The sequence below is a fragment of the Pituophis catenifer genome, unplaced genomic scaffold (genome assembly GCF_029215685.1).
Source record: "Pituophis catenifer annectens isolate HBS135680 unplaced genomic scaffold, rPitCat1.0.hap2 SCAF_1, whole genome shotgun sequence".
Lineage (NCBI taxonomy): Eukaryota > Metazoa > Chordata > Lepidosauria > Squamata > Colubridae > Pituophis > Pituophis catenifer.
Window position 1 is genome coordinate 311,527,216 of NW_027256881.1, and position 11,328 is coordinate 311,538,543.

General features: G+C 37.0%; 1 protein-coding gene across 1 annotated transcript in view; it reads right to left on the reverse strand.

Moving 5' to 3' along the window:
* The window catches only part of SETD3 (SET domain containing 3, actin N3(tau)-histidine methyltransferase), a 58,475-nt gene extending 47,245 nt beyond the window's left edge, over positions 1 to 11,230 (reverse strand). Inside the window, exons 1-3 of the mRNA XM_070941681.1 lie at positions 11,099 to 11,230; positions 4,058 to 4,167; positions 3,648 to 3,740 (exon numbers count right to left, since the gene is read on the reverse strand). Coding sequence (XP_070797782.1) covers positions 3,648 to 3,740; positions 4,058 to 4,160 — 196 coding nt within the window. The 5' untranslated portion in view covers positions 4,161 to 4,167; positions 11,099 to 11,230. The remainder of the gene's footprint in view (positions 1 to 3,647; positions 3,741 to 4,057; positions 4,168 to 11,098) is intronic.
* Between the last annotated feature and the right edge of the window lie 98 nt (positions 11,231 to 11,328).

The window sequence follows — 11,328 nt, forward strand, 5'->3', positions numbered from 1 at the left end:
ATGTTACTGGAAAGAAGATTCTGACCACAGTTTTTCCCCACAAATGTCCATGAAGAGCTATTGAGGTAGCTGATTCTCTAAATAAATGTTAATGCTACCAGGCAGCTACTTGTTACGAGTCAAATGGGCCAGCATAATGTATTTCTTTGACTTTGGGTGAGTTTGGGCCAGTCCCCCTCTCAGCCGAACCCACCTCATAAGGTTATTATGGAGAAAATAGGAGGAAGGTATGTTATGTTCACTGCCTTGAGTTATTTGTAAAAATAATGAAAAGGGAAATTTCCCTGATCCTGGCCAATATAATGTATTCCCTGCAGATACAGGAATACATTACTTGTCTCCCTCAGCCAATTGCCTTGTAGGAAATGGAGTCTTGAGTTTCTATCCTCCTTGATGTATTTAAAATGAATTCTTAGGGTTTTACCAAATATGCTGTCTGAGATGGGAAAGATTTGGCTGGAAATTCAGGAACATGATCTCCTATGCCTTACAACAGTGATCCCAACCTTTCCGGCTTTGCAGACTGGTGGGGAGCGGGGGGGGGAGGGGGGGGAATGGTTAAGCACGAGCAGAGGGTGATTGTATGCAGTTCCATTTGCGAGAGCAGATGCCATAGAGCCGTGATGGCGAACCTATGGCATGCATGCCAGAAGTGGCACGCAGAGCCCTCTCTGCTGGCATGCATGCCAGGTCAAATCTCCCTGGCGGTTTTTTTTTTGTAAGCTTCTGTTTCCCTGCAAACGACGAAACAGAAGCTCATAAAAGAAAAAGATCTTACCTCTTGCCACACTGCCAGTGTTAGGATGCCCCGCCTCCCGCCAGCCAGCTGGTCTTCAGGTCTCTGCTGCGCATGTGCGTGTGCATGTCAGCACATGTGCATGTTCATGCATGTCCACGCATGTCCATACATGCATGCGTTCGCGCACCTTTCAGTTTGGGCATGCACATGCACAGTTTGGGCACTTGGTGTCTAAAAGGTTTGCCATCACTGCCATAGAGACTTTTCACTTATATACAGTAATATCAAGAGCTATGGACTCCTGGAACCAGCAAAGGCAAGCAGGAACATTCCTTCTCTACATAGTTTCCCTCCCATGCTATCTTGGCCAGATTAATCAGCAAAACTGAACAGAGAGCATCTGATTATTAGGATATAAGAGGTGGGTGCTTTGGGTAAATGAACATGCATGTACTTCTATACACAGAAAGAAATGTAAATTGAAATTTGAATAAAAATATTAAAACTTTTGTACTGTATATTTATTTACATTATTAATTTGCAGTTTTTATAAACCAAATATTTTCATGCACAACTGTGAAGAAAACCTCCAAAGAAGCAGTTTCAAGTTATTCTCCCACTTGTCTTTTAAATTGTGAATATGCATGTTGAATCCTTCAGTGAACAGTTAAGATGGAATAATTTTTCACTATACAAAATGAAAGAACATTACTTCCCAAATTGATCATTAAAATTCTCCACACTCAAAATGCATTTTGATTAAACTTTTTAAAACTTCACAAATAAGAAAAATAAATATATAAATACACTTATCTTTAGAAATAAATTGTTGATTTCATTATAATCACTACTAGCAAACGAAAATAAATCAGATTATCCACTAATAAACAAAGATTTTTAACAAGGTCCCTGCCAACATAAAATCTTGCTTTAATAAGTGACTATAACTTTTGGATAAATAACCAAATAATTAACTGTGCATTGTCAATACTTTTCTGCAGCATTGTGAGGCTGAAAAACACTAAATTTCCTTTCATTTTTTATGTACCTTTTTAAATGCACTTTAGGAAATATCATTTGAAAATGTTTCCCCATTTACAACTACAAATTGTAAATGAAAATTCAAAATATTATTTTATTACAACACTAGATGTTTTTTAAATATAAAAATAGTATGTCTTAGAATACTAGTATACATTACATTAATGACTCTGATTTTCAATTAAAAAAAAATGTAGCTCATGATTGAACCGTGGAATCCCAGGTGGCCTCAGAACATGATTATTTTCTTGCAGACGTTTCATTACCTGGCATGGGAACATCTTTACTGCTAGAAGGAAATGGTTTTTTTTGTTTATACACAGTACTTTGCCTTTTGTCAGTTTGATGAGGGTGTGATTTTTCGCCTTATTTTTTGATTAGGCTGTTGTTTTATACTTGATTGTTTCTCTGAGTTGGTAGCTCCTCAGTTAGGGTACTGTTTATTGCTTGCTTGTTTGTCTTTTAATCATGGTTTTAACCTACCATTGGGCAGTGATGGCGAACCTTTTAGGGACCGAGTGCCCAAACTGTAACCCAAAACCCTCTTATTTATCGCAAAGTAATTTAACACGGCAATTTAACCTGAAGGGCAACGTAAGCTGCAGTGCTGCCTGCATCAAGCTAGACTGGGGAAGGAGAAAGCGCGAGTGAGCCAGTGCTGCTTCCCTCCAGCCTTTGCCCAAAGCACCGCACCGCACCGCACCGCACCAGGAGGCTGAAGTTGGAATTTCTGCCCCCGTCTGACCCGTGTGTACCTTGGCAATGGGACTGTTTCTCTCCACCTCCTTTTTCTGTTTTGTCTGCTGGATCAGCGCAGAAGGACGAACCTAGCTTTGCTGCCCATTGCAGCTAGGAATCTCAAAGCCAAGAATGAACATTTGTGTTGTAGCCAGCCCGGGTGCTTAGATCGGCTCCTTGAAAACTCCGTCTCTTGAGGAGCCCGGCCGAATTTTTGCATGCCACTCATTGAGGCAGAGGGTGGGGGGGGGGGGGAGCTAATAGGTGGCCAAGCTAAGTACTTGAAGAAACTCAGCTGGCCGGTGGGGAGACAGAGAATCCCAACACCGGTAGCTCTGCAGGGAAAAAAACTGTATTTTTGCCAAGCCGACACAGGGTCGCATAGTGGCTCTGCGTCGTAATGGGCTTCAGGAGAACAATGGGATCCTGTCTCCCCCATTGTGAAGCGCGCGAGTGAAAAAGTTCACTCAATCAATTCCAACTTCGCAAGATCTTTTTCTTTCGCAAGAAGTTGGAATTGATTGAATGAAACGTGATGGAGAAACACGATTGCTGCAGGACTGGGGTGACTGCATGTGTGTCCACAGAGAGGGCTCTGTGTACCATATCTGGCATGCGAGCCATAGGTTTGCTATCACAGCCATAGGGTATGTGGATTTAGCTTGGTCTGGAATGCCTACAGTTTCCCAGTTGAAGGTTAAGTGTTGTGAAATTAGAGATACAGAATAAACAATAGCCTAATCAAGTAACAGTCACAGATAAAATTATAGCGCTATCAATTTTGATAGGGTAAGCTAGTGTACATAAACAGAGAGCAAACCCAATTCCTTCTAGCACAGAAGATGTCACCTAGCCATGTAACTAAATATTGAAATGTAGGCAAAAAACCCACCAATCATAAAAAGCCAAGGAGTCAGATTTTGCTTGGAATTTATTTATTTAAATCTATTTATATGGCCACCTATTTCACAAATGCAACAATGGCAACTGAGAATGATGGAAAAATATAACATAGATACAACATAAACAACACATTTCAAAACCAATTTACTTAAGCTGTTATTTTTAGAGCAACAGAAGGCAATTACATATTATTTCAATGCTACTTCTTACTACTTTATTCACATACCTTTCTGCTTTTTACGAATTCTCTCAACAAGAGCTCGGATCTGCTGATATTCCTCCCACTCTTTTCCAGGACCGGGAGTTGGGCTGCTACATTCTGAAGCATAAGCAAAAACTTAATTGTGTGTGTGTCTATAAATATGTATATATCTATCAGAAAATTATTATACAAATGTAAAAATAAATTCTATTCATTCCAAATACTAGAAATATAAATCTAAAAAACCTAAACATCTCCCTAAATATTTCAGGACACAATATCAGAATCTGGAAAACAGAAGACTTACATGCAATTGATCAACAAAAATATTCTAAACAAGCAATGATTCCATGTTTGAATATTGAACATTTTTTCTTATCCATGTAGATTCTTATTTCCTTACCCTGACAAAAAATTTAGGATAATATACTTACTCTGTAACAATTCACTAATCAGATTCAATATCTCCTTTGGAGAGACAGCTGTTGTAGCTCCAGTACCTGACTTCTGTGTTTTCACTCGGCTTTTTTTCCCCATCTTCTAGCTTTAAGAGAATAACAGTCAAAATATCAATATATAAGGTTCCTTTTTCAATAGATATTTATCAAATTAAAGGTGAAAGAAAGTGGAAATGAAGAAAGGTTAATTAACTCTTTAAAATTATATATTTGACTTATTTAACTGAATCTGGAAAAACTTACTATGAAGTTATATCATAGCAAAGTAGCAATAAAAGTACATAAAAGTGGCAGCAATAAAATTCTTGACAATCTTAATGAAAAATAGTTTTTTACTCTCTAGGATTGTGCAGGGCATTCAAAAGAGGTGATTTGAGGAGTGTATCTCCTCAAAACAGTAAAGCAGTTATATGATTTAAAGCTGCTGTGAAGATAGCCCAATTGTCCCTGCAAGTGTGTGTAATAAGTAATTTCCATAGGAACTACCAGAAAACCAACTATACATGTACTGGTAATCTTCCATTAACAACTGCCCTGTTCAGCAAATTTCAAACTTATGATTGGTCCTCCAACTTATAACTGTCACAGTATTCCTATTAAGCAGAAGCCCAATGACAACAGTAAAATCCAATTGAGTTCCTTCTTTTACTCCTCCCTTCCTTTATCATTGTTTACTTATTATCACTTGATAGCCATTTGTGAGCTTCACAGGCAGCTCCCAACAAGCAGTCAATGAGAAGTGGGCAGTAAGTCACAAGTCACATATATGATGTCACACTTAAAGACCATGGGTGATTTGCTTAACAATTGTAATGGAAATTATGCCATAAGTCTGGTCTGGTCATGTAATATTTCACTTAACAATCACATCACTTAGCAACAGAAATGCCAGTCCTTAAATGAGGACTACCTGTACATACATGCAAAAATGATAAAGGCTAAGCAAAGGCCATAGTTGTTTTAATGCTTCAAGAAAATGTGATTTCATTTTGATGTTTTGCACAGCCATTTGTTTCCTGTTTGAAACAAAAGTCCACCAAATGCAACTGGATTTTCATGTATTTAAGAACTGATAGTATTAAAAAAAATGTTTTTTTAAAAAATACTCAAGCAAACAAAAGTGAATGTTTAACCTGTATATTCAGCTTGTTGAATATGAAAGTATTCAAAATATAGTATCTCAAAAACTACAAAGGTACATTGTCATAGTTTGATAGCAATAATAGCCTTAGGTACATACCGCTTTATAGCACTCTCTGAATGGTTTACAAATGTCTGCAACAATCTGGGTCCTCATCCTTAGAAGGATGGAAGGCTGAGTCAACTTTGAATTGGTCAGGATCAAATTCCTGGCTATGGGCAGAATTAGGCTGCTATATTGATTCTAAACACTGCGCCACCATGGCTTCCACGTACACATGTTGATCTTCACAACATGTACATGTGGAAGTGTGTCATAGCTTGAACAAAGAAGTTGACTTCTGAAAAACAGTTGTTGATGCTCACCAGGATGGAAAAGGTTACAAAACTATTTCCAAAGAGTTTGGACTCCACCAGTTCACTGTCAGGAGGGTCGAATACAAAATAAGGGAGTTGACCAATTCCTCATATAATAGACAGAATGTGTATTGGTTATTTTGAAACTCTTCAATGGCTTCTATAAATCTGTCATAATTTCTTTCTGTTGTTGATTATTTTCTCACTAGATAATATCTGCTCTAGCCCATGGCTATTGGCCTATGATATCACAAGGTTTAAACATTATCTGCATACATATGCACAAATACAAATAAACTGATTTTGACTGAATTTTTATCAAGTAAATAGCTCTACTTCTTCCTTTTATTTACTATCTCAAAGAATCTGAATACTTCCTAACTCTGTAGGCTCAAAGTTATGTACTATTCTTTGTAAAAATAGTGTTTTTATAAGAAAAAAGCAATTCTATATACTAGATGTTCAGGAACATTAACAACTTCAATTATCCGAATGTCACTGAACACAGGAAACCAAGCATGAAAAATTACTATAAGGAGACCATGAATTATCATATTACAATACATCATCACCTGTACTCTAGCACATGGAATTATTGTTTCTAGTATCAAGATTTAAGTAGTGTGAATTATGCCATATCATGACTAATATATTTTGTTCAGTATCACTTCACTTAGAAAGATTAATAGTCTTTCATAGAGTTACAAGAAAACCATACATTAAAATATGACTTTTTGTAAGAAATTCATGTAAGAATGTTATGATGGTAAATAAACTGAATGATAACACTGAAGATTTTTCTATGCCCTTCCTACACTCAAAACTAGACCATCAAGTACCACTTAACATTTCATAACAAACAAATGGGAAGGGAAAACAAAAATAAAAATAAATTAGTATCTGTATGCATGTAATTATTCTAAATCAGGGGTGTCAGACTCAAAGCCTGGGGGCCAGATTCCGGCCCGCAGGGTGCTTTGATCTGGCCCGCGGGGCCACCCTGGAAACAGCAAAGGACCAGCCTGCAGTGCCTCTGCCAGTGAAAACAGAGCTCAGGGGCATGGTACGAGTCCCCCGGGGCCCTATTTTAGGCCGGGACAGCTTCCTGCAGCCCTCTGCCAGTGAAAGAGGAGCAAAAGTGGCCCACCCTGGCCATGCTCATCCTGGGCCCCCAAGGTCAAACGCAACCTTGATGCGGCCCTCAATGAAATTAAATTTGACATCCCTGTTCTAAATCTTTGACAATTTCCCAATCCTTTCCAATTTAAACAAGCCGGGCTGGCTTAAGATGAAATTTTTAACTGTTTTTTTAAATGTTTTAAACGTTTTTAATTGGTAATGAGTTTTAATTGGGCCAAATTTATATATCTTTTAATTGTTTTTAATATTTGTTCTGCATGTTTTTTAATCTGGCTGTACACCGCCCTGAGTCCTCAGGGAGAAGGGCGGTATAGAAATCCAATATAAAATAAATAAATAAATAAATAAATACATTTCTAGCTTTTCAGAGTCTAAATTTATATACAGGTAAACAATTTGAATAAGAATGTAATCTTAGATTTCAATTTTTTTTCATACTTGAGGCCTAATTCAAAGAAGTGAAAAAGTTTCATTAAAGAAAACTTCCTTAAAAAATATCTTCCGAAAGGATATTTGATAACAATTACAAAGCAATAGATCACCAAAACTGGGCAACAATAACTCTCCCCAAAAAAACTATGACTGAAATTCTGAGATCACAATTAGGAAACATAATGTGAAACATATAAAATAATGCAGTAAAGCAACTTTCCCCCACCTGATGGTCTCTAGATGTGTTGGATTACAACTTCCATAATCCCAATAAACATACAATAAAACCATCTGAGGAAATCATATTGGGAAAGACTGTACTGAACTTTGAAAATAGGAGTTGGGTAACCAAGTAAGCTATGAAAAAAAGCATTTCCTTCAACCAAAAGACAGTTTCCAAATTGTTCCTTTTGAGAAGGAAAGTGCTTTACTGTTAGACTAGAAATACATTTATGGCCATAATTCAGCTGCAGTTAATCAGTGGAAAAATGGAAAACACAAGTTGGAAGCCATTCTGTTAGTTCTCAGAAACTAATAGTTGTAAGTATGCTGGCCCTGAACACAAAGATTTCAGCTTTGTTTCTTTTAGCTAACAGTCCCTCAATCTATTTAGAAATTTAAAGTATATTTTATAATTTATTGCCTAGCTACTATTGCAGGGAAGGGTAGGAACTTAAGCAGGAAAATATTTTGCAAGATCCAAAATTAGTACTCAGGCTGATGTAACTGATACATTCGTGAAGCTGTCCCTTCAATTTCCTTTTATAAGCAGCAATATATTTGTGCAATAAAAAGTATTTATCTTAATCCTATTGATATTCTTAATTCTATCACAATGGAGTATGACAGATTTGTTTGTTAATCAGCTAAATCCCCTCTTAACAACTTGAAAGTGACAAGAAGAGTTAATGGCTTTTTTCACACCATCTACACTCTATAAAAGTATGTTAAACTTACTTCACTATCTATAAACTTCATAGATCAGATTGAACATGGACAATCATAAGCCCCATTGTACTCCGTACAATACATACTGCAAAAAGAATTCACTTCTCGGCTTTCACTGTATCTGTCTGGAATAGATGGCTATATCTTTATTCATTAGATGTTAGTGAAGAGGAACTACAATTGGAGCTTCACTGTGAGAAATTTTTATCATTTTTTGCAGATAGTGTCAATTAGAATTGCCTTGAATTGGACTCAAGCATTAAGACAAGTTACAGGGAGGTAAGAATAGTAATCTTTTATGGTGTAAAAATAGATTCTTTTCATCATGAAGAACTTGAGAAGAGAGGCAGAATATGTAGCTAGGTAAAGAGCACTAACTGCTTGTTTGATCCCTCCCCATCCCAGTTGATTAGATAAAAATAGGACAGGATTAGTTTCATAGTTTATGGGAGAGCAGCCACAATAAATTTAGAATAAAAACAATAATGGTGCACTTGAGAATCTGCAAAAAATATCACTGCCTACAAGCAAGAATTAGTGGGACCATAAAGTAAGCAAAGTAATAGAAAATGAAGAAGCTAAAATGCTCTGGGTTTTTAGAATTCAAACAGACAAGTATGTGCCACATAATACCCATAATATCCCGGACTTGACAATTGTTGATAAGAAAGATAAAAAAGTTTGGATAGTGGAACTGACAGTAACTAGAGACAGCAGAAGAGAAGAGAAAGAAATGAGAACATAACAAAATACGAAGACCCACAAATAAAAGTCTAGCTGCAGTAGTAAAAGAAAGTCCAAAATCAATGGCACATCTTAATTTTTTATATGAAATAGGAGAGGACAGTTCACATAACTCGGTCTAATTTCCATGACCTTGGTTTAATTTCAAAAGTCCTTCCATGTAGGCAAATCAAATTTCAAATAAAAACTGCCGCTTCTTTGGCAATCGACAGTGATATGAGAAAGTGAGAAAAAAGAGTGTGTTAAAAAGAGGAAGAGTGAACACAAATAAGAGGCTAGCAGACTGGAAGAAACTAGTGTTTCTGCATACTATTTGTATGCAATGCCATTCTAAGAGAGTTGGCAAAAATAATTTTTATATTAATTATTATTATACCTGAAAATTATCAGGACTTTAAACACCATTAAAATAGCTAAAAATGACATATATTATCATTATCATTACTGAACACCATGTTAGCTATACAAAATAAAATAAAGAAATCCCCTCCAAAATAAAAATTACCAGAAAATTTTCTAATTATCCACAAAAATTCACTAAAATTTAAACCTTAATCTATTTATTTTCCATAAGCATCACATAGCAAAATTATATTATGCCACAATTGCATAAAGAACTGGAAATAGGCTTACTAAAACATAAAGAGATGGACTAAATAATCCATTCATTTAAAAATGACAGTAATGCATTTCAAGAAAGTGCAAATGCATTGTTTTTAGTATTTTTACCATTTTTCTCTTGCTGTTAATAATGTTCCATTAAGCTGTTTTATAAAGTGTCTATCAAATTGATTTAAAAATAGTAATTCCATGCTGTACATAAATTTTTATTGCAAATTTGAGAAACCTCTTTATTGAAAATACTTACTTCTACAACAATTATCAAAAAAGATTAATATTATATTACTAAAGAACAATCTTTCTTCCTCAGAAACAGTAAGACGACATATAAAGCGACACAGGAAAATAACAACTATCACATAATAATCCAAACCTGATTATCATGTGAACAAGGCTACAAAAAGGATAAGCAGAAAAATTACGATGAACCTCAATCACATACAGCAAGTATTAGAATATTTTCCAAATATTTTAAACTACCACTGAGGTTAATGGGAGCTGAAGTCCAAAACTTCAGTATAAGACTGCTAACCCCTAGTATACATTTAGAGGAAGAATGGGATATAGTAGAATAGCTGATCCAGATGTGGAACTGTATTATATACACAAAACAAAAGGAAACTAAATACTACTAATATAAGGTTAAGTGAAAAGAAAAGCATTCAGATCAAGATCAAGATCAAGGAAGAATGTTTGAGAAAGCTAAAATGGAAGTTCTTGTAAAGAAAAAGTGAGTTAACTAAAAGAAAAGACTAAGGAAAAAAAGAAACAGAACTGGTAAAAAAGGAGACCTAAAATTGGCATGTTGCTGACAAAAGAAGAAATTAAAAGGCAGAATAGACAGGCAAATGTGAAGATATTATTATGGCCTAAGAGTGTTATGGAATATTTGGAAGTTATAAATATCAAATACAATTATAAATATCAGTAACAAGATACAAGTAAATTGAGATTTTATTTATGAAAGGGGGAGGTGTCTGGAAATGCATAATTTAATGGGTTGACGGATAAGGGAAGTTAGAGACGAAAACAAACGGAGGCTTAGAACAATTTAAATTCTACATTTTAAAGTGATGGCCCTGGGAAGATGGCAGGCAAAATTTCTCGACTGGTCTGTACACCTTTATCGGAAGGAAAAGTCCCAAACTTCAAGGGACGAGGCTCATTTCCAAACTTAACTGCAACTCATTAACTCCGCCTGCACAATCCAAGTTGCAATTCTATATAGCTTTTGTTGGGCTTTTCTGAAGATCTCCTATACTGCATAAAGAGCAACGGTTCCTCTCCCTTCAGGGAGGGCAACTATGAGGTAAATGTGAGCAGTGATTACAACCAAGGAGAGGCGACGGTTCTTCTTCCAGGTTAATCAACACGGAACCATGTGGGCGTGATCGCACGGAGAGGGAAGAGGAAGGGCGGGCAGAGATCACGAGTCTGGATCGCCCTGTCCAGTTCAACGCACGCAGGTGGCGATCCTTCGGACTGAGAGGGGGCACCCTCCCCCTCCGGGACGAGGAAGACATGGGCCAAGTCAAGGCCCACTGTAAAATAATCTGCACAAGTTGAGGGTGTGACAGAACAGGCCTCCCCGTTACCTTTTACCGACGACAACAAGGGACTCAAAAATCCTCTCACCTGACGGCTCTGCCCGGGTTGTGGAGGGGGGAAGGGGAGCGACAGGGGCGACCGCTAAACCAACCACGGCACCTCCGCGCGCACGCGCGCGAACACACGCATAGACACACACAAACTTCCTCGCCGTCGAACATCCAGTGTTTGCCCTCATTCGCCTTTTGCTCCGCCCCTCCCCTCCCCAGCCCAAGAACTGCGTCGCGGCCATTGGTTTCCAGTCCTCTCCGTAAGGC